The 27691-nt window shown below is 39.5% G+C and overlaps 1 protein-coding gene across 4 annotated transcripts; it reads left to right on the plus strand.

Moving 5' to 3' along the window:
- The first annotated feature begins 1130 nt into the window (after nt 1-1130).
- DCUN1D5 (defective in cullin neddylation 1 domain containing 5) lies at nt 1131-27456 on the plus strand. Of its 4 annotated transcripts, XM_021696313.2 has the most exons (8): nt 1131-1534; nt 3591-3682; nt 8934-9004; nt 9417-9508; nt 22948-23056; nt 23148-23252; nt 25326-25428; nt 27125-27456. In XM_021696313.2, the coding sequence occupies exons 1-8, from the start codon at nt 1449-1451 to the stop codon at nt 27178-27180; spliced, it is 714 nt and encodes a 237-aa protein (XP_021551988.1). In that variant the 5' UTR covers nt 1131-1448; the 3' UTR covers nt 27181-27456. The 4 variants fall into 4 exon arrangements, with proteins under 4 accessions (XP_021551988.1, XP_021551989.1, XP_021551990.1 ...); XM_021696314.2 differs by lacking the exon at nt 25326-25428 and having other exon boundaries at nt 1134-1534; XM_021696315.2 differs by lacking the exon at nt 3591-3682 and having other exon boundaries at nt 1451-1534.
- The last annotated feature ends 235 nt before the right edge of the window (nt 27457-27691 follow it).

Genomic DNA, 27691 nt, shown 5'->3' on the forward strand with positions numbered 1-27691 from the left:
ACTGCCAACAGCCTACTAACGACCCTGCCCATCCCACGAACGGTCGGTGAACACGGGTTTCATAGCTCATATGTATGAACACTGTATTCACAACCAAGTCAGCTCGAGAAAAGAACAAGTTCGCAGAAAACCGAGGCAAGCACACTCAGCACTGCAACCGAGATCCGCGCGTCAGCGGGCCAGCCAGCTCCAGCCCGCGCCGTTCGAGGGTCAGCTCCACGTCCAAAGGGGCCAGACACCGGCTCAGAAAGCTCTTCGCCGCCGCGGCCCGGACATGGAAACGACCCAAACGTCCACCAACCCGCGAGCGGATAACGAAGCTGTGGGCGATATATCCGTGTCTATCACAACGGAACACTGCTCAGCCAAAAAAATACGGAGAAACCCTAGCGTTTGGGACAACGCGGACGGCGCGCGAAGACGCGAGGCTGACAGGACAGCGCACTGCCGTACGACCACACTGTGCGCAAAGCCAGCCGCCTGCGGGTCGGCGGCACGGCCGCGCGCGGCGCGGGGCCGTCCCCCCGGCACTAGGACTCGGCACGTCCCGCGCCGGCGAGCGGGCGGGGCCTCCGGAGCCGCGCCCCCGGGGCGGAACGTCGGGACCCCGAGTCGTCCGCGACCCAGCCGCGCAGCCGGGGTGCACGCGCGGCCGCACCGCCGCGGCTTTCCCCGGAGCGCCTCGGCCGGCAGTGACCTTTAGGAGCGGGTGCTCCGCCGCCGCGGCGGTGGGGGGGCTCCTCGCCAGGTCGGCCGCCAGCGGGTGCCCCTCACCTGGACGGCGAGGGCGGCGGAAGCCGGGAGAGCGACAGCCGGGGCTCCAGGCCGCCCCCGGAGCAAACGCGCCCGGAGCGGCGGGCAGCCCCGCGCGGCAGGTGCCCCGCGGCTCGCTCTGGGCCGCAGAGGACTAGGGGTTCCCCCCAGCACGAGGGACGGGGGAGGCTCCGTGAGAAAGGCCGGGGCACCCGGGCGACCCACGGTGGCCGCTGGGCCGGCGAAGGCCGACCCTGCCGCTGCGCGGCCACACCGGCCCACTCAGTCCCCGCGCAGCGTCGGGCCCGGCCACGCGCGGCCACGCCCCTGCCGGCGGCCAGCGCCGCGCTGGCGTCACTTCCGGCGCGGGCGGTCCGCATCCGGGTCAGAGCGAGCCTCTCGCTCGCGGAGTGTGCGAGTGGTGGAGGTGCCGCGCTGTCCGCGTTCTCTCTGCCCGGTGCGAGCGAGCCGCAGTGTCCACCGGCGAGGCGTGCCCCCGGCCGCGAGCAGAGGAGGACGGGGCGGAGATCCGGGCGCGGGCGGCGGCCGGACTGGGCCGCTCTGCCGCGGGCTGGCGGCTCTGCTCCTCCGCCTGCTGCTGTGTCTGGGAGCCGGCTGCCAGCACTGAGGCGTCTCCGGCGGACAGCGACCCCCTGCCCCGGCTCCTCTGGCCGCCCTGCCGGGGAGGGCGGAAGATGCCGGTGAAGAAGAAGAGAAAATCCCCTGGGGTGGCAGCGGCAGTGGCGGAAGACGGAGGCCTCAAAAAGTGTAAAATCTCCAGGTATCACCTCCCCCCCTTCCGTCTTCCCTCCTTTGCTGGGCGGCGAGAGGAGCAGCAGGCGGGCCGGGGCTCCGGGGCTCCGGGGCGCGGGCTGGGGAGGCGAGCCCCCCCGAGAAGGCCGGCTGCTGGGCGCAGGACCCCGCGACGCTCTGCGCCCGACTGCACCTCGTGCTCGGCGTGTGCGCCCCGGGAGGGGCTGCGGGAGTCGCCTCACCTTCGGCTCTGCGTGCCCTGGGGGGTGGGGAGACGGGACTGCGCACGGCAGCTGCGCCCTCGCCCCTTGCCCCTGGTCCCCTACTCGCTTCGTCCCCGCCCCGACGTTCGTCCACACCTGCAAGTGAGTCCAGGTCCGCGGAAGGGTCACTTCTAGAACCTCTGTAGCGTGCGAGGAAGGGAGCGGAGCTCGGGTAATGTCGACCTGACAACCGCCGGGGGTAGGAAGCGAAGCTCCCTGTGCTGTAATTGGCCCCCAGATGGAGTCTTTGGAGGGGTCAAAGCCAGAAGATCCCAGCAGGAAGCCCCTCTTCTGGAAGGGTAGTGCGTCCACCTGCGCCAAGTCCCTGCGTGCAGAGTTGGAAAGGCCCTGCTTGCGGTTTTATTTTCTAGCATTCAAGATGCTGCTGGCTCTCGGTATAGATATTAATAAATTGGGACTTAGGTTGCTCAGTATCCTCTTGGAGAAAAAGAAGCCAGAGCAGAGCCATAATTAGAGCTCTTCGATCCCACTGCAGCGTGTCAGGAGGCATCCCAGCAACGTTGTGTGCTGCACGAAATCATTGCAATTTAGGTGTGAGAAGTGGCTCTTTTCCAAATCTCGTTGGGTGTCTGACGGTATCACCGTTGGCACTTGATGGAACAACTTCAGATGCTGCCATTTGCAGAGGACTGTAGTCAGCGTTCTAGACAGGTAATGACAGCTCTCCTTACAGAGAGCTGCTTCGGAAGTGAGGGAGCCGGTTTACTTGGTCTGCATCTTCCTTCCCTTCCTAGCTGACGGAATTTTTTACTTTTTCGCTGAGGATATTTTGGGGCTATTAGTGTGAGAGATGATAAGGTTTTCTTATAGCTCTTGGTGACACACTAGAATGTGACAGCGCCATTCCACCAGCTCATAGTTTTATGAAACATGCAAGTTAGTCTTTTATTACTCTAACTTGTAGACGTCTTAAGTGCATAACATATCACAGTTATTTAAATGAAGCACATTAAAATAGCCAAGCAGTCAGTGTTGTTAAAACTCAGGTGATATTTTGCTCTATCAACTTAAAATGTTAAATATGGTACCCTTATTTATGACATTACTCAGTAGCTAGAGTTGTAGCCTTTCTAGGTCATTGTGGTGGTGTAACTCTCTGAGCTCCTTGAAGTTCATTAAATTCTAAAGACCATTTATGAACTTCCCAACCTTTAGTGATTTTGTGGAAGAGATAGGCTCTGGGATTAAATAGCTTTGGCCCAATTATTTGTACAATTATTTTCATATTTACAGTTACCTTTTGTTTTTAATCTGTGGGATTTAATTATACTCTTGGGTCCTAAATCATCTTCTGTCTTTAAATACCTATTTAAGTTTGGCAGATGATAAACAGCTGTTAATATATGATTTTTAAAAAATATTGGCTCATTAAGTATCAAAATATATTTTATAAGATTTTGTTTTCAAATGCATGCATATTATACACAAATATAATTTCCATACAAAGCAGAAGAATCACTATAAAGATTAATACTTTCCCAACTACTAGTCTTGTCTTGAGACCATTAGGTTGAACTTCCATGTGGTCATTTGAAATCTGGGGAAATGATTTTAGGTGATATTTTTGGATTTTGATAGTGAGCAAAGTAGCATTTGGGTTTTGTTAGCAAGAAAATTTTACGTATACACTACTGTTTCAAATTGCAAATACTGAACAACTCCGATTTTTTCCTATAATACCAGCTGTAAAAAAAAAAAAGTACTTTGTTTACTTTGAATTGAAGTAGTTCATATTGAACTTAGCTTTTCACTGAAAGTTGAGACTTGATAAAATTCTTAGGCATTTGTGTGTTTTCTAAGCTATTGCAGATCCCAACCCCCTGCTAGACTAATAAGTGGAGAGGAACATTTTTCAAGCAAGAAGTGCCTGGCTTGGTTTTATGAGTATGCAGGTAATGAAATTAATATAAGAAGATATCAGTCACATGCTTTAACAATTTTTTTGGTTCATTCATTTAACAAATCATTTATTGCAGGCCTGCTTTGTGTTAGTGCTGTGTCCTGGGATCAGGGTCAAGACTGAGGATTATAGGTAGACTAAGAATTTGGTGCCATGTCAGGATGATATTTCTTTAAATATGTAATTCAGTATATATTTAGTGGGAGGGGTGAAACTCATTTACTATTGATACAGTTTGTAAACAGATACATTTATTGGTTTATGTCCATTAGCTAAAGTAGACTTAATAGTCTGGAAAACACAAAGTATATAATAAAACATTTTATGCTTTATATAGTTCTTAGTTTTCTTTTCCATATTTTATTGAAAATTTTCTGAACCTAAACTGACATTTTCTGAAACTTTGGGGGAAGCATAGTAAAAGATTTAAGATTCAAATCTGTCATCACACCACACATTTGCCCCTTAATCATTGCTGGTTAGCCCCCTTCAGTTCTACTAGAAATGCAGTAATGAATCAGAAAGTAAACCGACTAAACTACTACAGTGTAATAAATGCTGTATTAGATGTCCTGTGATAGTAGTTCAGAGGAGGAACATGTCACCCAGCCTTGGGAGTGTCAGGGAAGGGCTTCTGGAAGGAGCTAACTGAAGCTAAATCCTGTAAGTGCTGGAAGCTCTGGGCCTGGGGTGGAGCTGTAGCCTGGGGGTGAAAGTCAGAGCCAGGGAGGAGACATCACCCTTAAGCACACATATGAAATAGAATATTTGTTTCCCATTTATTACTTTCTCCTAAGCATGTATGAAAACATTTTTTTCTCCCTCAGGATAGTTTTGGTCTTATGGAATTAATGATTTTATAGCTTCTCCCTCCTCCTGTTACCACTCTCATTCTTAGCATTTAAAATAAAACCGTGTACATGCCGTCACACTCATATTTAGTGCTGATCAGTTAAGGTCTAAAGTATACTCTGAACTTGAGGTATAAGTTTAGGCTAACTATGGAAAGTAAGACTATTGATGGGGGACAGCATCTTCACTGTTGAACCAGCTGAGGGATCCCCAAAGTATAATTTAAAAATTGTTTAGTAACAGAACAGGTTCTTTCTAGACCAAAAAAACTGCTATTACTCGCATCCCAAGACAATGTCTAACCCAAATTAAATGAAGGGAATTCATTTCTTGCTGACCTCCATTTAAATGTTGACCCATTATTCGAAATGCCAGTTTTACTGGAATTCATGATATAGAATCAAAAGGTCACTCACCTTATTTCACTTATAAAGAGATACCATAATTTAGTCCACTTTTTTTCTTTCATGCTTATTTGTATTTCCTCTCCTTGGGACTTTCGTGGGGTAGTATAATATTCTAATTAGCTCAACATTTATTTTCTATACTAGCATTTTTGTAGTAGCCAGCGTAATAATTGCTGTCTTTATTTCAAAAATCATACTTAATTATATAATGTTTCCTAACAGTCATTCTGTTAAGTAGGTGATGTTATCCCTTTTTATAGATGAGAAAACCGAGGTTTAGATTGAGTAATTTGTCCAAGATCATACAGTGACAAGAGCCAGGATTCAAAGTTTGGTCATTCTGATTGCAGAGCCTATGCTTTTAATTACTACTATCTTATAATTTCTTTTTTTAAATATGTACATGGCAACTAATTTTCGTTATACAAAAAGAATTAGTAAATGCACTTGAGGGTAATTTACATTATGTCATTTATTGAATGAGTCATTCAGTAAATATTTATTGAGCATTCAGTGTGCGTCAGGCACTGGTAAGTGCCAGGGATATCGTAGTGAACAAGTTAGACAAGATCCCTGCCTTCAAGGGACTTGCCTTCTGGTTGGGAAGACAGACGGTAAATAGGTAAGTAGGCAAGACAGTTCTAGTTCGTGGAGCATTGTAAAAGTAAAAATATGGTGAGGTATAAGGATAGAAAGTAGAAAGTTTGGATGGACTTTCAAGTAGGGTGATTAGAGAAGGCCTCTCTAGACATTACTTTGGGCAGAGACCTAACTGACGAGGAAGAACCAGTCATTTACCAAATAATCAGTCACTGTTCTGTCTAAAATGGGGATATCCTTTATTAAAATGGAGACAGTCATTGGGCCTGTTTGAGAATAATATATGTAAAGCACTTAGCGCAGTACCTGGAATGTAGTCATAACTCAATAAATGTAAGTCTTATTAACAGAGTAATAGCATTACAGCATTAGATTGCCTGGTTGTGGATTTTGACAGTTCTGTCTCACGATTAACAGGATAGCGCCTGTGTAGCTCATGTTGAAGGTGCTGTGTCATTCATTGAGCACAGTTTTTGTTTCCTGAGCATCTGCTATGGCTGGCATGGTTTTAGACTCTGCAAACACCACTGGAAACATTCTATGGTTATAAAAAAAAGAAAATTGATTTTTTTTTTACTTTTAAAAATATTTTACCACTAATTTTGTTAATATGATATCATAGGTGATGTGTGTTAAGCCTGATGATTTTGCTGTTTCACAAGACCTCTCATCTTGAGTGATATTTACATTAGCAAGGACTCAGTAATACAGGGGTCATATTACTGCATAAAAGCATGGAAAGTGAAAAGGCACTTTTAAAATCTTACAAAGAACCCAAAACACAGGACAGAATGGCTAACTTCTAATAAAGTTCTGCCAGCTGGTAGAGTGAACTAAATCATTCCCATAGTTTCTTAAATTGAGTGGAAAGCCTGAAGAGTTAAATTCAGCTGCAGAGTAGATTTATTGGAAGAGTGTATTTCAGTAAGTAGAACTAACATTATGCAGTCCAGGAAAAGAACATTTGGTATTGACCTTGTTTTAGAGTTAGATTTGTGATTATTTTCATTGCTTTGGGAAAGTTACTTAACATTTACAGAAGGGTCTTGTGTATGTCTTATATATACATATAACAATATAATTTGATTCTCATCAAATGTTAACCACTAACTAGTCCCGCAGTTTCTAGGAAGGCTGTATTTTATGATAGTAACTGATACTTCTTGACACGACTCTTCAGCTCTCTCTTCTGATTACTAATGATGGCAGCTTTGAAGGCAAGTCAGTTTTCTTTTTCATAGGAAAAATTTATGATACATTTTTGTCATGGCTTAAAGAAAAACTTTGTGTCCTTCCATTAAATTTTTTATCTAATTTTTACTTTCAACCAAACCATATATAAGGATACATATTCAGTTATATTTTTAACAGCTTTATTGTGTATGTATGCTTTTAAAATTACGTAATTACCACATTCTCATAAAAAATCCTCCAAATATATATTAGGAAGTGAAGGTGTCCTTTAATTACCACCCCTCTCACCTTTTAACACCTCACTGCATAAATAACTGCAGTACTTATTTAAACCAGAAAATTAAATAAGGCTTTTGGTTTCAGACCATATTTTTACATCGTCTTAGTAGCCTAGATCTCATCTGAAGCAGCAAGAATATATTGGCCCACATACTGGATGGCTCTACTCTTCTGTGAAGAAGAAACCGTTGGCCGTTGGCTTCGTGTTGTACTTGGGAACTGATGATGATGTACAGCGCCATCACCAATGAGTAGCCATGGTCTGGTCTGTGATTAATAAAGCTGCAGGAGTTTTATAAGTCCTTAAAAAAGAAAACAGGGTTTTTTTGGCCACCTTAATATTTCAAGACTATGTTTTCAAAAATCAAATGTGATAACATATTTCTGTCATATTTCATAATTATTTTAGATAACTCAATCTTTTTTAATTGAGATATGACATTAGTTTTAGGTGTACAGCATCATAATTCAACATATGTATACATTGCAAAATGATCACCATAAGTCTAGTTAACATCTATCACCATACATAGTTGCAAATTTTTTTCTTGGTGATGAGAACTTTTAAGATCTACTCTCAGCAACTTTTAATATAGTATTATTATTTTTTTTTTTTTTAAATTCTGTTTTTTTTTTATTATTATTATTATTTTTTAAAGCTTTTATTTATTTGAGACAGAGAATGAGAGACAGAGAGCATGAGAGGGAGGAGGGTCAGAGGGAGAAGCAGACTCCCCGCCGAGCAGGGAGCCCGATGCGGGACTCGATCCCGGGACTCCAGGATCATGACCTGAGCCGAAGGCAGTCGCTTAACCAACTGAGCCACCCAGGCGCCCTTAATATAGTATTATTAACTGTAGTCGTCATGCTGTACATTACATCCCAGGATTTATTTATTTTAGAAGTAGAAGTTTGTACCTTTTGACCACCTTCACCCGTTTTTCCCACCCCCCATCCCTGCCTCTGGCAACCACCAACCTGTTCTCTGAATTTATGAGTCTGGGTTTTTTTGCTTGTTTGTTTGTAAATTCCACATATAAGTTACATCATATGTTATCTGTCCCTCTCCGACTTGTTTCACTTAGCATAATGCTCTCTGGGTCCATCCATGTTGTCACAGATTTGTTAGCGAGTTACAAAAGAGACCTAGCAATGATGTAATCACTATCTTTTCAGAAACTGATGAAATAAAGAAATAGGAGAATTGGTGTATTGATTATTTAGTGCTACTAAGGGAGAAAAATAAGAAACTAGCTAAGTATCATTAATTTTTGGACAAATGATAAATATAAGCTAATTGAGGGATTAAACTTTTGTTTCTGTATTAAGGTGGCATAATTGATGCTTTGCTGTCTATTTTAGATTCAAGATGATAAGGAAAGTAATTTTCCTAAGTTACTATTTTCAAAATCGTGTATATTTTTAAAGTATTAAATTTTATTTGGTTGTATTTCAAAAGGGTAATAAGTGACCTTATGTTTTAGTAAGAAAGCAGGTATTCTCTGATTACCGTCTTGAGTTGCGGGCTGGTCCTACACATTCTAGTAAAATTTCTTATGGTTCTTTATATTTACGCATTGCGAAAAATTTTCTTCAGAGAAGGCTCTCAGTAAATTTTTTTTTTAATGCATAGGTTCAAGTTACTATACAAACAAATGACTGATATTAATGCTACTTCATTTTTCCCCTTAATTTCATTTTGTAATGTGTTTAAAGAATATTTCAGAAATTTTACATTTTAAATCGTATAGCAAATATTTATACTTTATCAAAGATCTGTCAAAATTCAAATTTCGTTATTTACAAAAAATGTTACGGTATATTCATAGATGCCTTTAGTACATTGGCTTATGTTTTATGTTGATATTAAATTATAACAATAAAATATATAAATTATTTTTGTCTTTGAAGGTCCTGATGAAGTTGTAGGGCCAGAAGGAATGGAAAAATTTTGTGAAGACATTGGTGTTGAACCTGAAAATGTATGTTTTATTTCTAAGTAGAATGGAATACAAGTGGGGTATAGCATATTTATAAATTTCTAAAATTCGGGACACTTTAATCTTATATCAGGGTTTTGTTTCTTCATATTTAATACTATAGATTGTCATTAGTATTTTTAATCAATTTAAGTTGGGCACATGTTCTCTTTCTTGATACAAATGTCATTTGTAATAGAGTGAGAGAGATTCTACCTTCAGAAACTGGTTAGAACTTTTTACTTTTAAGAAATTGGCCCATCTAAATTTCTTTGGAGTTAATAATTCCAGAGGTTGTACTCTTTAATAGTTGAAGGATGGAAATAGTTGTATAAAAATGCTCTCCATGATAAATATAGACATGATTATCTCTGTGCTGACTTTTCCCCTATCCTTTATGTTCTGTTCTTTCCAGATTATTATGTTAGTTTTAGCGTGGAAATTGGAGGCTGAAAGCATGGGATTTTTTACCAAGGAAGAATGGTTAAAGGGGATGACTTCATTACAGTAAGATATTTTTTTAAAAAACAAATTTGATGGCCTATTTGAAGATCTTAATTGATATTTTGTGCTTCATCATTTTTAGGAGTAAGGTTTCACCTTAAAGTAATCAAATTGGTTTGATCTGTAACAATCAGTTAGGGATTGACAAAATTTATATTGTGGTCTTTGCAAAATGAACAGTTACCCCATTTTTCATATTCTCTGAGAACCTCATCACAGTTTTATTAAAATCATTGACTCTTAGTGGTTGAATTAGAGGTCTGTGATCAAAGTTATTTACCCACAGATTGTTTGAGCAATAAGGGATTTCCTTCTCTGAATATAGAGTTTTGCTTGTAAGGAGTCTGTTCTCGGGGCAGTCCTAAACTCTGGGGCCTCTTCTCCTCTGCAATTTTATGCTTGATTTTGAGAAAATATTTGAAGATAGAGTTACATGGCACTTTTATTATTTCTTTTTTGCCAAATTAATCTGACAAAGAAGAAAAGTAGAAAGGTTGTGAGGCTCCCGTGCAGCCCCTAGCCACATTCCCGTTACACACTCTCTGATGCTGCCTTGGAACTCTTTCATGAGGTTTCAGAATTGCTTCTGTATAAAAATCATGTGATTTTGACCTTCCAGAGTAAAGTGTGCTTAGTTTCAGAATCAGTAATTATGTGTTATTTTTAAATTATGTCATGTTCCTAATGTTCATGCAGGATGTTACTAATTACCAACATTCTAAAATAGAGGAAACATTAATTTATAATACTTTTGAGCCAAAAACTGGGGATTAATTAGCCATGTGGTTTCCTGTTGTGGGTTATGCTTTTTTTTTTTTAACACATTTACTATTCTTTACTACTTGTTTGTGTGTCCTTAAATTTCAGAATACCACAGTTACTTTTTTAAGTGTATCTGTTCAAACAGAACTTGAACTTTTATACTTGAATTTTCAACATGTAATGCTTTGTAATTCTCCTTTTTAACCAGTATTAACATGTAGATATTTCTTACATATTTAGGTAAAAACCTTTGCTTATATGAGCCAAATTACAATTTCTAGAATAGAACATAAAATCAACCCTGTAATTTCAATTATTTATAGGTGAGATAAGGAGTCAGACTCGGAAAGGTGAACAAAACGTTTGCCAAGGTTTATGCACCTATTTAGTGGCCCGGCTAGGACCTAGAATTTAAATTTCCAGATTACCAGTCTAGCATGCTGTACTTCCTATTGCATTATCTTTCTGTATATATGTTAGCATTCTTCATAAAATAAAGGACTATTATTAATGTTTGGAATCATAGTATTTACAACCAGGCTTGAATTACATCATTCATCTGGGTGTCATAACATACCAAATTAAAATGATGTTGATTCTGAAATTCTTTGGAAACATCCAATCTTCAATTAGCTTTCTAAAGAAAGATAAAATATACAGACAAGTATGCAAAGAATATAAACTAGTTTTCATAGTTTTTGTCTGTTTTATTGAAATTTATATCAGTTGTAACATGGCTTACTGATTGTAAGACATTTTATTTGGCACTTATAACTGCTTTTTGTACTGCTCCTGCTGAATTTTTTGTATATTGTTTTTTTTAATATCCCAGCTAACAAGTGTTCATGTATTTTTAAATCAAAAAGTTTCTCATTATTTGTTTTTGCATAATTTGACGTAATAGAAATAGCCTTTGTATAACAGAAACGTGTAAACACAAAACATTTCTGATAATTAGAATAATTAGCATATGAATTTGGGTACAAGACTAGAAACTGACTTAACCCTTGAACCTATTTTTTATTAGCACATCTTTTCTATAGGAAGTTCACAAGCTACACAACATAAAAGCAGCTATTGAACACTTACGATTGACCCCGAGGTATCTGTTTCCCTCATTTATGATCCCCTGCCCCTCTGCTTTACTCTCTGCCATAGAGCTGTGCCACTGCTCAGATTAGGCAAGCTCTCTTGACTGGGAAAACAGTTGTTTTTTCCCCCACGATCTAAATTGTTACGTGAAGTACAAAGTATTTCTTATCAGTTAGCTAAGTCTTATTAGTCCCTGAATTTTCTTGTAAAAAACTTGCAAAGACTACAGTAGTTTAAAATTTAAAGCAGGAGAGACAAAAGAAGTTATAGAAGTCTTAATTTTTTATTTTATAGTTGCCTGGTATACTTGGTTTTATTTAATACATATAGTCATAAAATGTAAAACTTCACAGACTGGATTCCATTCATAGATTTTTCATATTTCTAGGATTTGATTTAACCTGTGCATAGTTAATGGTCCCTAAATTGTCTTAATGTAGTTATCAGTGGTTTCAAATTAATTAACTTTAACTCTTAGAAAACTTTAGTAGGGCTCTGTTAAGGAGTAGAAACAGCCTGGTAGTTAAAACATAGACTTTGCTCAAGGGCAGTAGACTTTAACCACCGTGATTAATTAAAATCTGTCATTGTATAGAATGCTTCTGTACGTTCATTTACTTTAAAGCTGTTTACTTTTTGTATCTGAATTGCCTTTCTGTTTTTTGTGGAAGAATTTATGGTGTGAGCTTGTGTATAATTAGCCTGGAATGGCCATTTTGTCGGTTTCAGAGGATGCAGTTGACACCACATCCATCCTAGGGATTTTGCTCTCTAGTTCCCATCGTTGTTCAGGAACTGCCAGATTGCTCGTCAGATGGGATTTGATCTGTAGACACGTAGGTGAGAACACCTGTGCTCCGCAGGTGCTGTGCCACTTGCCTGTGACCACAGCGAAGCAGACGGCTGGCTCTGCCCTCTGCCGAACGTGCTGTCACCCGACAGCCAGGTGCAATGCGACAGGAAGCGCAGCTGCTAATGAGATTAACTGAGGCTGAGTAGACCGGATGGTCTGTAGACGTGGATCATTTGAACTGGGCCTTGAAGTATGATTAGGATTCTGATGGTTAAGGATACAGGAAATGTTGTTTCTGAAGAGAAATTGTGAGCAGAGCCTTGGGACAGGAAAATGTGTGTGTGAAGAAAGTAGTCTGGTTGGTTCTAATCCAAAGGTACATAAAGAAAATTGAGAGAATTGCAGATAGTGGGGTAAGAGCTGCGTGCCGGAGGGCCTAGACTGACGTGGACAGAGCTTAAACCCTGTCGCCGGCAGTGGGAGACCGTCAGGTAGCACACAGTTCACAGTAGAGCACTTGCTTTAATGCTGCTGGTCACAGTCTCGTGAGCACCTTGGGAACACCGCGGGCCTCGTCCCCATGACGACACACCTGCCCCGTTGCGCACAGCTCGTTCCGTACGGATCTTCCTCTGCCTCTTCTCGCATCCCGCATGCAGGGCTCCAGGGGTGCTCACGGGCTGGAGTGGAGAGCTTTTCTCACATGGCCAGCTGGCGGTGGTGGTGGAGCAAGGGTGAAATACCCTGTTGGTGGAGAAGAGCGTCAGCATCGAGCTCTGGAGAGCCTGCCCTTGCTTAGGATCGGAGAAGGCGAGGCAGGAGGAATGGCAGTTGCTCCACGCCCAGTTGGACACGCTCTGGTGTCTGTCGTGAGCCCCGGCCCGGCAGGAGTCATGGCCACGGTCCGGCCTGACTGGATTTAGGTGAGAGAGGAATGGGGGCGGTTATCTGACTTTCCCTTGAGGTGGCCATGGTGTGTGTAGCGCTTGACTGTCACTCATTTAGCGCCTGGGGCCCGACGACTAATGGCCATTCACATTCTTCCACTCCGCTCTCCGTGACAATTTCAAATGCCTCTTTCCACATTTCCAAGTACCCCCAGGGATGTGCTGTTTAGTTTTGGTCAGTAGATCTTACTCAGAGAAATTCCCAGATACAGAACTTGGTGAGTAAAATTCCTCTGTTGTATATCAGCGCGTCACAGCATACTTATTGGGACTTCTCTAATTAAGGAAGAGAATCTCACGTAGATCTAATACACAAATGGTAATTTCTTCTCATTTTAGAGGTCTTTAAAGAAGCAGAAATTTAAAAGCCTCCCTTGCTAATCAGATATTTAGCAATCCTCAGGAGATGAATGTCCAAGTCCTAATGTTGAAATTTAAACCCGTTTCTACTCATTCTAACCACAGTGGCCTTGAGGAATGGTATCCTATGGTGCCAGTGTCCCTAAAATCTGTGGGGTTTTATTTAGTTGTTATTTAGAAACTCTCTCTAGCTTTCCATGATGTACTAGTGAAGTAATGCATTTCTTTTTACTTCAAGGGACATGTTCTTTCTAAACTTCCAAGTTATGAGGTATGGATATTACTAACCTCTGAGTCTGTTTTGGGCTAGGTTAACTAAAAGAATTGTGAAGTGTTAGTGACTGCTTGGGTATGCTCACCGGGTTTGCTAGGTCCCTTCACGGTCTTTATGATATGGGTACTAAATGTGGGAGTTTGTTCTCTTGTTTCTTTCATTGATTGCTCGTTGTTCTGTTAGATTCTTTCTGTGCTCGAGATTGAGGTAGACCATTAGGAATGGTATGAAGTAGTTTGGACAGAGACAGCAGGGTGCAGGTGATTTTAAAGCCATTTGCCTCAGAAGGAGCATCTCAAGCTAAGAACTGTTGTAATCACGTAATTCGTGTATTCTCCGTTAGCTTCACGGTTATCTGTTCCTGCTCCTGCATGTTAAAATGAGGAGAGAATCAGTGACGTGCCTGAAGCCACACGGCTGCAGATGGAGAAGTTGGAATTTCACCTGGTCTCTCTCTGTTTGACTAGAAACTTGGTTCTTCAGTTTCTGTTATAAGCTTATTCAGACCACAGCCTAAATAATATTGTTGCTCTGTGTACCTGTGGGATGTAAAATATTCGGAAAAGATTGTGATTTCTTGGATTCTTATCTCCTTGGTAACTTGTAAGTCACCACTTACACACTTTATAATTTTGTTGGAACTACAGTTTCCCGCTAACCTTTCCCCAGATAGGGATTTTGAAACTTTTTATAATTAAATAAAGACATACTTTGTGGCCCTTTTTTGGTATTCATACTTTTGCTTAACAAATAATTTTGGAATGCTTCTATATGCCAGGCCCTGAAGAACGATTTCAAACGCTGGTGGTGGTCAGAGGAAGAACTTCTGAATGTAGGGAAGCATCCTCTGTCGTATTTGCCTTCCTGAGTCTCAAGTGTATTAAGATTCTGAATGAGATTTTGTGTGAAAATGTGACTCACGTTACTAAGAAATATGTGAAAAGCACTTCTTCAGAAAGCTACAAAGATTTAGAAGATGAGGCCTCTACTTAAGATAGATACACAAGGAAGGTAGTACACGTAAGTGGCTCCTTAAAATGTAGTACCCCTGACCATTATCAGCTGATCACTCTGGGGATGCTGAAGACATCCAAATTTTCAAACAGCATTATAGGAGCATATAGTCTGATAATTTGTTTTTTTGTATATCCCGCCGGTAGAAGTTAACTAAATTTTTGACGCTATTTAAGCTTTATTTTTCACATAATGAAGAATTTTTGTGCTGATAAAAGCCACTTAATGAAATGGTAATGCATTTTTAATAAATAGTAAAAATAAACTTCTCTTGTTTCTCCATGAAATATATTATACACTTGTTCATATATAGGAACTAGGTCCCAGACAAATTGGACAGTTAACTTACCCAAATTTTGATTTCTTTTTCTGGCCATATGGCAGACTAAATGTGCAAAGAAACCATTTATCATGTAAAACACTTAAATGCTGGATAAAACATGAAAGCATCTATTTAAAAAGCATGCTTGGACTTGACTGTAAATTAGGGAAGATAATTAGAGACCAGAAATGACAAGAGCTGGTGGTACCATAGGGATCTGTGGAGCTGGCATTTACCTTAAGGTTACCTACCTATTCCTAGTCACCTAGGGTCTGGCCATTAACCTGTGGTGCACATAGCAAATAAGAGACAAAATTGCAAGACCTGAGTAGGGTGAGAATCAGATCAAAACTCTCACATTAAGTCATTGATACCACACCTACCCGGTAGATGGAGGTGTGATTGCCTGGGCTTGCTTCTACGTACAGTGAAGGGCATGTCCCTGAGAGAATTCTTATCAAAAATTCTTCATCATGCATATGAAAACTGGAATTCATTATTTGTATAACAAGCCAGAAATCTATTTTACAAATGTCCCAGGTGTGAATAGTATTCTCATGCATATAGTGGAAGCAATTCTTCTGTATAGGAATACGTTTTAAGCAGAAGCATCAATTTCTGCAGAGAAAGGTTCGGTTTTCATTAATTATCAATCAAAAATGACTAAGCATATTGGGAAACAGATCTTAAACTTCAGAATTAGACTCTTTAAGGCTAGTATTTTGAATTGTCGTAATTTCAGCATAAAATAAATACATTAAATATATTTAAAGAAAGAAGAACGGTATCAGATGATCAGATTTCAGATGCATAATTAAATCTGTGAAAGTGAAAAATACTCAAGATTTAAAACTCAGTGGATGAATTACAAAGGAGGTAGATGTAGATTAAGTAGGAATCGGTGACCTATAATATCTGAGGAAAATAGGAAAGAGTCTAAGGGACGTGAATGGATAAATTTTTTTCACTGTGAGTTTTCTGTATGTTTTAGATAGAAGTCCTTCACTGAATATGTGGTCTGCAGGTATTTTCTCCCACTTTGTAGTTTATGTTTTCGTCCTCTCCAAGGCGTTTGGCAGAGCAAAAGTTTTTAATTTTAATGAAGTTCAGTTGATCAGTTTTTCCTTTTATGAACTGTGCTTTTGGTGTCAAGTCCAAGAATTCTTCCCCTAAATCTTTTATATTTTACTTTTAACTTAGTGATGCATTTTGAGTTCATCTCTTTAAAAGGTGTGAGGCAGGTTTTGTTTGTTATTTGCCCACAGAAGTCCACTTACTCCACATGTCCATTTGTTGAAAAAGGTCTTTCTTAAATTGCTTTCGCACCTTTGTCCCGTATCAGTTGGACATACTTGTATGTGGGTCTGTCTCTGGGTTCTCTGTTCTGCTGATCTGTGTCTTAACCTTCTGGTAGCACCACACAGTCTAGACGACAGCTGCTGTGTACTAAGTCTGGAATCACATCACTGACTGATTTTGTTTCCTTTTTTTTTTTTTTTTTAAAGATTTTATGTATTTGTTTAGAGAGAGAGCACAAGCAGAGGGAGGGTCGGAGGGAGAGGGACAGAGAGAATCTCAGTCAGACTTCCCACTGAGTGCAGAGCTCAAGGAGGGGCTCCATCCCAGCAACCTGAGATGACTGATTGTTTTTCAAGATTGTTTGAGCTTTTCCAATTTCTTAGTTTTTCCCAAAATTTTAGAATGACCTTCCTTTTACCTACAAAAAATCTTACTGTGATTTTGGTTAAACTGCATAATGAATATGGGGAGAGTTGACATCTGTACCAAAATCTGTACATTTTGGGTCTTTGAATATATGCAAGATAGATATGTCTCTTTTTGGTGTTTGATTTCTTTCATCATTTGTGTATAGATTTCAGCATACAAATTCTGTACGTTTTGTTAGAATTACATGTAAATGTTTCAGTTGTTATTTGGAGCCACTGTAAATAGCATTGTATTTTTAATTCCAGCATTCATATATTCATTACTAATACATTTGATTTTTGTGTGGTTGTCTTGCATCCTGTGACCTTGCTGAACTCACTTACTTTAAGGTTTTGTGTATGTTTGTCTAAGGAGTGTTGTCTAATAGTCATGTCATATGATTATAACATAAAATAGAGAAATGGGGACAGTTTTATTTCTTTTCCAGTCTTGTATGTCTTTTATTTCCTTTCCTTGACATATTGCATTGGCTGGAACTTCTGCCACTGTGCTGAGTAAGCATGGTGAGAGTGGACATCCCTTCCTGGCTCACCATCTCAGGGACTGCATTCAGGCTCTTCCTGTATAAAGTATGTTAGCTATAGGTTGTTGCTCTTGATCAAGCTGAGGGAGTTCTCCTCCTCATGTCTTCCTGTGAGTTTTTACATGAATGCACATGAAATATTTTAAATGCTTTTTCTGCATTAAATCACCTAATCATGTAGCTTTTCTTTTTTTAGACTGTTAATGTTGTGATTACAGTGATTGGTTTTTGAATACTGGTCAGTTTGCATACCTGGAATGAATCCCACTTGGTTGTGGTGTATAATTATTTTTATTTACTGCTGAATTCTTTTCGTTAATATTTTGTTAAGAATTCATGAGAGATATTGGTCTGTTTATTTTCTTTTTCTTATTTCTTGGGGTATAATTGACATAACATTGTTCATTTCGGGTGTATAACATAACGTATTCAATATTTGTGTGTTTTGGAAAATGATCACCACAGTAAGTCTAGTTAACATCCATCATCATACATGGTTAAAATTTTTTCTTGTGTGTTTCTTTTTTTTTTATACTGCCTTAATTGGTTTTGATGTCAAGATAAATCTGGCTTTATAAAAGGAATTAGAGAGTTTTTCCTTGTATTTTATTTTTTGGAAGATATAGCATAGAATTGGTTTTCAGAGATTGGTAGCATTTTCCAGTGAAACTGTTGGAACCTACAGATATCTTTTTTAGAAGTTTTGAAATTTTGAATTTTTTTTTTTTAATAAAGGGCCACTCAAATTACTATTTATTTCAGATCATTTTATCAGATTATTTTGTGTTGTTAGTGTGTTGTGTTTTGTTTTTCAAAGAACTGGTCCATTTCGTCTTAAGTGGTCAAATTTATATCCTTTTGATACCTACAGGTCTATAATGGCATCTTTTGTTTCATTCCTGACAGTGGGGATTTTTGTATTCTCTCTTTTTCTTTGTCATTCTTGCTGGAGAGTTGTCTGTTTTATTGACTTTTTTCCAAAGAATCCGCTCTTTGTTTCATTTCTCTTTCTCTTGTTTTTCTGTTTTTAATCTTACTGATTTCTGCTCTTAATTTACTTTCTCCTGCTTGCTTTAGGTTTATTTTGCTCTTCTTTTTCTAGATTCTGAAGATAGGAGCTTAGATTATGAATTGAGAATTTTTTTCCTCTTTTCTAATATTTACATTTAGTTGTATGAATTTCTCCCTCAGTACTGCTTTGTGTCTCAGGAAATTTGACTTGTGTTCTTATATTCATTCAGGTCAGCATATTTTTTGGTTTCCGTTGAGACTTGCTCTCACCCACGGATAATTTAGGAGTCTGTTTAGTTTCTAAGGAGATTTTGCTGTTATCTTCCTGCTATTTCTAGTTTGGTTTCGTTGTAGTCAGAGAACATAGCCTGTGTGATTTCAGTTCTTATATATTTGTCAGGGTTTTCTTAATGGCTCAGGCTGTGGTCTCTCATGGTTTATGTTGTGTGGACACTTGAAAAGAACACATATTTTATTGTCATTCATTGGCATGTTCAATTAGTGTCCATTAGATCTTGTTAGTTGATGGTGTTGAATTCTTTATGTTTGCTGATGTTGTGTCTAGTTCTATCTGTTGCTGGCAGAGGGGTGTTGAAATTTCTAACAATAATTGTGTATTTGTTTCTTTCTCCTTTTCTGTAAGTTTATGCTTCATATATTTTGCAGTTCTTTTGCTCGGTGCACACACGTTTAGAATTGTTTCATCTCCTTGATGGATTGACTTTTTTTTTTTTTTTGGTTAAGATTTTACTTATTTTTTTGACAGAGCACAAGCGGGGGGGGGGGGGGGGGGGGGGGGGGAAGAGGGAGAAGCTGGTGGGGCTCAATCCCAGGACCCTGGGATCGTGACCTTAGCCAAAGGCAGACGCTTAAACCACTGAGCCACCCAGGCGCCCCTGGATCAACCTTTTTATCATAATGTTCCTCTCTGTTCTGATCATTTTCTTTGCTCTGAAATCTACATTAGCTGTTATTAATAAAGCTACCCCCGCTTTCTTTTGGTTAATGTTTCCATGATGTGTCACTTTTCATTCTTTTACTTTCAATCTGCCTATATTATATTTGAAATCTGTTTCTTCTAGATAGCATATTGTTGGGTCATTTTGGTTTTGTGGGTCTTTTTGATCCATTCTTTGAATCTCTGTCTTCTAATTGGTACATTTATACAACTTAACATATGATATAATTATTGGTACATTAAGGTTTAAGTCTGCCCTGTATTCTATAGTTCAGAAATTTCCATTTGGTTCTTTTTTATGTTACATTTCTTTTCTTAGACTTTCTGTTTATTTGCTGAGACTTTCTATCTTTTCATTTGTTATACTTTGTCCATAATTGCTTATTGAAGCAGTTTCATAATAGCTGCTTTAAAATCTGCAAATCATTTTAAACATTTTAAACATTTCTTGTCATTTCAGTATTTGCATATATTGGCTCTTTTTACATTCTGCTTGACATCTTGGTTGTTGGTATGACAAGTGCTTTTTTTATTGGAACCTGAAAATACTGAGGATTATGTTACGAAACTCTGGATTTTATTTAAACCTCCTATTTTAGCTACCCTTCTTTACCACCACCTCAGCAGGAGGAGGGAATCCTTCATTGCTGTTGGCAGGCTGAGAGTCCCACAGCCCATGAGGTCTCCGCAGACACTGCCCCAGGGCACTGCTCCTTACTACCTGCTGGAGTGGAAGCCCATGCTTTTCTGTGGTTTCCACTGATAGTGCGGGAGGTCAAAGGGAGGGCCTTCCCACGTCCTGGTGAGGGTGGACTGTTAAAGTCCTCCTTCCAATCTTTGCTGATGTAGGTGGGCGTGGAGCCAGCTTTTTCTGTGGTGGTTGAATAGAGGAGTGTTTTTTCTAAAAGTTTTCTTCTTGCTTGGCCGCTTGATTTTTGCGGGAGGGAGAGCAGGTTTTTGTTGTTTTTTGTTTTTTTTTTCTACCCCATTGGCATTCTGGTTGGCTGACTCCTTCATATCCAGGTCTAGGATAGATAAGGCAAAAGAAAACCCGGGAAACTCACCACTGTGTTGTTCCTCAGAGTCTTTCAGATTCTTCCAGTCTTATGTTTGTTTTGTAGCTAATGTCCAGAGCTTTCAGTTGAATTAGGAGGAGACAAAGGGAAAAAATACATTTACTTCATCTTAACTGAAAGCAGAAGTTATTTGTCTAATAAAAAAAAGAAAAGCGAACCTTCTGTCCCCCTCCATCCCACACTAGTTAAGTGTCGCTTTTCTCTGCTCCCTTTTAGAACCATATTCTTTGGCAGCATTTGTCTATACAATTGACCCTTGAACAAAGGGGGAATTTTTATTGAAACCTGGAAATTTCGAATATAATGTTCTAAAACTCTGGATCTTATGTAAACATTCCGTTTTAGCTAGCTGCCTCCAACACACCACCTCTGCAGGAGTCGGAGGGAAGGTCCTCATCACTGTTGGCAGGCGTGGGAGCTCCTGTAGTCAGACATTCGTGTGTAACTTCTGACTTCCCCGAAACTTAATTTACTAATAGCCTACTGTTGATTGGAAGCCTCACCCATAACACGAGCAGTCAAATAGCACATACTTTTTACATTAAAGGTATTATATATTATAGTCTTGCAATAAAGTAAACTAGAGAAAAGAAAATGTAAGTGGACCCGCACAGTTCAGACCCGTGTTGTTCGAGGGTCACCTTTACTTGTTTTCTCCAAAGCCCCTCCTCTCAGTCTCTCTTAAACCTAGTAAGCTTACCCTTCCAGTCTTCTCAAACCATCTTGTTGAGGCACCATTTACAAGTGGGTAATCCAAGCAGTAATATCCATCAGAACTGTGGCTGAAGCTAAAATTGTACCTAGAGGAAAATCTGTAGCCTTAATTGTTACATTAAAAGAGAAAGAAACCTTCAATCCAAATGAACTAATCTAATTTCAGAAGTTAGAGAAAGGATCAACCTAAAGAAGAGATAAAAAGATGTTCAGACATTAGTAAAAGAGAAAGCAAAGCAACAATTGAGAAAATTAGGAAACTCTGGCAGATGATTAAGAAAAACAAAACAAAAATAAACAGTAATGGAAATTAGAACATGTTATAAATTTAATCATCTTTAAGTAAGATGTGAAATAAATTATCAAAAAACTGCCAATGATCAGTTGATTCAAAAAGAAGTAGAAAATCTGAATGATCCTATAACCATTAAAAATGGTGAGTTAAAAATTCCTTCCCTTGGTGAAAAGACCCAGGTGATTTTTCAGCTGATTTTGGACAAATGCTAATTCTTTTCTTTTTCTTTTTCAGAAAACAGGAAAAAGGGTAATAATTGTCATTTAGTTTCTCTGAGGCTTATGCTATGAGCTCGTTATCAAAATTAGTAAAGAGTGTGAAAGAATGAAATTGACAAGCCTGTCTCTTTTATGAACATAGCCAAAAAATCTAGCAATGTATGAAACAGGTAACATTACCCAGTTTGGCTTATTCCAGGAATGCAAGGTTTAATCAATGTTAGAAACGTATCCAAAATATTTACACCTTAATAAAATTATGAGTCACATGTCACATTGTTGAATTAGAATAGTGAAGGTCTTTGTTAAATCTGAGAATGCTAGATGTCTGCTACATGATGAGCACTAAAACTCAGTTTTGAGTGGGAGACTGGGTCACAGGAGACGGCACGCTAATTTAATGGAAGGGAGTCGGTCATCTGTCAGCAGTGGCAAAACGTGAGTTAGGCGTTGGTGAGTGGTATTTTGTGAAACTGTTGGAGGGAGCGCCTTTCGAGGAGAGTAGAGGCGGTACCATGTGCTGGGGCAGAGCTGTGGCACTGGGGAAGCGTCGGTGAGATGCAGCTAGAGCGCGCAGGAGGGGAGAGGCGTTGTGCGCGCCGTTTGCGAAAGGCACCATTTGCGTTACTCATGCTCAGCAGTGCAGCAGATTTCAGCCCGGGGAGTCAGGATGCCGGTGGAGATCTTGGAGCACTCTGTTGGCCGTTTTAGGTTTCATGTCTGATCTTTAGAAATAACATGGATGCCTTGTTTGCACTCTTCTGCATGTGTACCTTATTTGAGGTCAGGTACTGCCACTATTTACCTTGATTTTTGTCACTAAAAATGTAGGAATCTGAATGCATGACTGAAGCACTAGTATAATGTGTTAATTTTCTCTGTGTTATATCCCAGGCTTTTAAAACCACTCATGGTCATCTCTTTTCACCAAGCTGGTGCCTGAGAACTTTCCAATGAAATAGATGACAGAGGCCTGATTCATTTCCTTTGTTCTGCCGTCTTTTTAACCTCACATGTGGTGAAAGCACATTTTAATATACCTCCTCTTCTTAAGAGATATTTGTGATTTTACTGGAGTTTTTGATTGAGTTGTATTTTTTAAAAGGAAAGTCATTGAACTGAACTTTCACTGATAGCCAGGTTTTCTCTTTTTTTCCTTTTCCTTTTTTTATTCCACTGGTACATACAAGGCAACAAGTTTGTTAGTAACTCTACATTTGTGAATCAGAATTTTAAACCTACGTTAATTTCATAAATGCACTCACTTTTCTCTTAATGCATTTCTTCTAACCCCTTAAAGATGCTTTTATTTAATTTTCTGGATTATATAATGTATTTGGCTTTTTTAATTTAAGGTGTGACTGCACAGAAAAGTTACAGAACAAATTTGACTTTTTGCGCTCACAGTTGAATGATATTTCTTCGTTTAAGAATATCTACAGATATGCCTTTGATTTTGCAAGGGTAGGTAGAATTTCCATGTTTTGTAATTTTAACTTTTTTTTTTTTTTTAATCTTGAAACCACACTCAGGAGAATTTTTCCTTATGTTTTAGGATAAAGATCAGAGAAGCCTTGATATTGATACCGCTAAGTCTATGCTAGCTCTTCTGCTTGGAAGGACATGGCCATTGTTTTCAGTATTTTACCAGTACCTGGAGGTGTGTATGTTCTTACATTTTTTGAAAATACTAATCTGATGAATATTAAATTTAAATTTTGATTTTAAAGCTTACTCTGATTGAAAATAAACCTTTAGTTGAGGAAAGACAAATAGATTTTTAAATACTGTGCTTTTAAAAAAATCTGCTTAAGTAGTAAAAAGTTTCTGTTAAAGTGTGTACATATATGTTGTCATTTTTAGACACAGGTTCATGTTCATTAATACATTCTGTACATGAGATACTTGGATTCCAGCCCTGCATCCCTCCCATAAAAAAAGTAACCTTCAAGAAATACGTTTTAGCAAAGACGTTCTTCGTGCAGAATTAGTTTCCTGGACTTTTGGCAGAAGAGAGTTGATGCTCGTATATAAGTATCAAGCTTCTAAATCAGGTTTCTTTTCTTTTCTTTTCTTTTCTTTTTTTAAGATTTTATTTATTTATTTGTCAGAGAAAGAGCACAAGCAGGGGGAGCGGCAGAGGGAGAGGGAGAAACAGACTCCCCCCTGAGCAAGGAGCCCGATGTGGGACTCGATCCCAGGACCCTGAGATCATGACCTGAGCCGAAGGCAGACGCTTAACCAACTGAGCCACCCAGGCGACCCAATCAGGTTTCTTTAATACAAGATCTTAGGCTGAAATCTACATAAGGGAACCAGTTGTAGTAATAATAAAACTTTACTTTTCACTTAGGTTCAATCTAAATAATTAGAATTAAAATATTTTATGCCCACGGATATGAGAATGGCTATAATCCTGTACTTCAATGTACTGATGAGTAAAGAATGTATGCTGAATTCATGGAGAAAGTATTCTTTTAGAAGGTTTAACGTAGCACCCACCACCAGCAGTGGTTCTGAGATACTGTTCTTCTTTCCATTGCTTTCTCTGGTTTTCTATCTGGTTTTGTGCCTTTTCAATTTTAGTTTTTTTTAGTATGCCGCTCACCATTTCTGGAGTATATATACTTTTTGCTTTGAAAATGATTTCTCGTAAAGCTGATTATCATAGCAAATTCCTTGGAGTAATTTTGTTTAAAGCTTCTGATAAGAAGCAATGATATGGGGCGCCTGGGTGGCTCAGATGGTTAAGCGTCTGCCTTCGGCTCAGGTCATGATCCCTGGGTTCTGGGATCGAGCCCTGCATCGGGCTCCTTGTGCAGCGGGGAGCCTGCTTCTCCCTCTACCTCTGCTGTTCCCCCTGCTTGTGTTCCCTCTCTCTCTCTGACAAATAAATAAAATCTTTAAAACAAAAAAAAGAAAGAAGCAATATTATGGAAAGGACTTAAATAAGTGGGTTTCATGTACACTTAAATCTTTAAGCTTAATAAAATGGGCGTAACGAAGGCTAGTAAAGTAGATGTTTTTGATGGATGTTATCAATCTTCCTCCTGTTAGTAGTTTTGGGCAAAAATAAATAGAACTGAGTGTAAAAATATTCACCTCTAAAGGGAGCTGAGAGAACTAAATATTTTCAGTGCTTGTTACGTAGAGGGTGTTCGACCTGCAGTGTTTCTTTAAATCTTTATAACACTGTTTTGAATTATGTTTTATCCCCCTTCAGCAAATGAAGGAATGGGCTCTGTTGTTAAATAATGCTCCCAGGGTCACCCAAGTCAGTGGAGAAGTGGGGTTTGAACCCAGGCCAGTACTTCTACTGCCTACAAGGATGCCAACTTCAAAATGTGGCTGAACAGTAAAGTTCAGTGAAGAAGGGCTGTTCTGGGGGCCACAGGAGGGGACGCGGTGTGTCCAGGGTAGGCTGTCGGTCTTGAGTTCAATGGTGGTTCCACAAGCATCTACATAGGTGGACATCGACTTTTACCCTTTACTCTTAGTACCTTCCATGCTCCTGTGATTTCTCTAGAATGAAGGAAAGATACAGGAAAACGTAACTTGGATAATGTTAACATGTAAATGTCCCTGAGATTTCTCCTAGAAGCACAAATAATTTAAAGAGCAGTAAGTGTTTTAAGACGAAATTACAAAAAATGTTACAACTGGGTTTATCGAAGTCAGGTCCTAATACATAATGCTTATTCTGTATTCAAAATATTTATATCATTTTCTACAGCAATCAAAGTATCGTGTTATGAACAAAGATCAGTGGTACAACGTATTAGAATTCAGCAGGACTGTCCATGCTGATCTTAGTAACTATGATGAAGATGGTGCTTGTAAGTATGTTTTCCTATGAAAATAAAATTCCTAACAACTCTTAGATGAGAATATACATTTGTATAGCATTGCCGTAAAGGATTTAGACTTCTTAGCAATAACTTATTATTTAATAATGTGGAAAGTGTGGGGAAAGCAGGTGTAGAATGTAGACCAAGAGCTTAGATTGAGCAGTATATTATAAAATCTTGCTGCAGGGGCGCCTGGGCGGCTCAGTCAGTTAAAGTGTCCAACTCTTGATTTCGGCTCAGGTCATGATCTTGGGGTTGTGGGATCGAGCCCCATGTTGGGCTCCATGTTCAGCATGGAGTCTGCTTGAAATTCTCTCCGTCTCCCTCTGCCCCTCCCCCTCCACTCGCTCTTGCTCTGTCTTGTGCTCTCTCTCTCTCAAATAAAATCTCTTAAAAAAAAGAAATATAATTTTTTAGTCATTCAAGCTATCAGTCAATATTCTTCAGTGGAAAGGGCAGAATGTCTTAAAACAGATCTGTGAAGTAATGATAAGTTAGGTAAGCCACATTCTCTAAAACGGTACAAGTTTTCCATTTCCACCTCCAGTTTGGTTGCATGTGTTGTGTTAGTGTTGGGAAGGGTGGTAAGACACATTCCTATAAACATGAATTGAAATGTGGACTTATTTAAAGAAGGGCTAACTTTGTTTCTCCATATATATATATATATGTATATATCTCCCTACAGAATGGTAAATCATTTAATAATACTTTTAGAAACAATACCAGCAGCAGTAAGCTGGCAACCTAAGGACTATATGTGGCCTGCAGATGTATATATTCGTGTGTGTTTTGAGTCAACCTTTAAATTAAGAGTTTTTGCATAAAAATAAAGCTTCCAGATTTGTTTGAAAAATCAGAAAATCTGACAAAACTGTACCTGGAATTAGTGACTGAGGCCGAGCAGTAGCTCATGTTGGACTCGCTTCCCACTTTGCTGGCCCACAGTTTATGCCAACAGCTTGCTTGGTTTTCAGCTGTCGTTTATTACCGGGCTTACCTGCTGCTTATCTTCGAGTAGGGAGGTATGTCTGTGAAATTGAGAGAAAAAGAGAGACCACCAGAACGTTGTGTGTTTTAAGAAAAATAGAGCAAGCATATTTTTTTCTGGCAATGAGTTTTCCTCTATTTAAAAAGAGAAAGAGAGAGAACAGTGAGTTCATTTAAACTGCCTACCTGGCTTCTGTCAGGAAATGAGTTTGTACCCCCTGCTTTATATAGATGTCTTTGTAGAATAGTTCTTAGGTTGGCTATTGAGTAGACACCTGCTGCATGTTTAGACTCCTACTGGGTCCTGTTACCGGCCACCCCTTCAACAAGCTTACACATTTCTTGGTGAGGGAACCTGGAAATACTACATTAAACACTTTGCATATTCCTTAATAATTAAGTAACAGAATGTTGTGAACATTTAGAAAAGGGAGAGGTTAATCTTGACTTAGTTATTGGAGAGTTCACTTTGCGAGGGAAGTTGCAGCAAATACCCATTGTGGGAAGTCCCTTCTGTCTGAAGAGAAAAGACAGGGAAGCAAGCACCGGTGAGTCCAGCAGTGGGACGGGGAGCAAACCCCTGGGGCAGCGGAGGGTCCGTCCTCAGCGCTGATGCAGAGCTTGTGGGCAGTGTGTTCTGTCGTTGCACGGATGAGTTCACTGAATCCTAACAAAAACTTCTTCTTTATTCCAGGGCCTGTTCTTCTCGATGAATTTGTTGAGTGGCAAAAAATCCGTCAAACATCATAGCAAGAACTAATGTGAAGAAAATGCAAACCTTTTGGCGCCCACGTGTACACAGGCTAAGGAAACAAGGAAAAAATCCAAAGGGTGCATTTTCATTCATACGAAAGACTTCTCATAGTACTTTTTTTTCCTTTTTTTTAAAGGAAGTTTTCTTGTTACATGTGATGGGCATTGAGCCACACCTCTTCTGAGACTGAATATTGAAGCTTTTGTTTTGAGTTATGTTTCTAACATTTATTTCAGAACAATAAAGATTCAGATTTGTGACAAAGGCCTTAAAGTGAAGATGTCCCTTGAGTGTCAGAGTGGTATTTATTTTTGTACATTTTAATTCTTGAATTTTTAGAGGATGTTTCTCACCATGAATTTGGAGTTTCAAAGATTTTAAACAATCTTCATATTTGGCAATGTAGTCAGCTGATGGTATGGCTCATTATAATCATTTGTGAACAGTTAGGAAGAATATTGGCCTTGGCTTCTGGGATAATGATGTTCTGATACAGCTAATAAAAAC

Source organism: Neomonachus schauinslandi, chromosome 11 (genome assembly GCF_002201575.2).
Source record: "Neomonachus schauinslandi chromosome 11, ASM220157v2, whole genome shotgun sequence".
Lineage (NCBI taxonomy): Eukaryota > Metazoa > Chordata > Mammalia > Carnivora > Phocidae > Neomonachus > Neomonachus schauinslandi.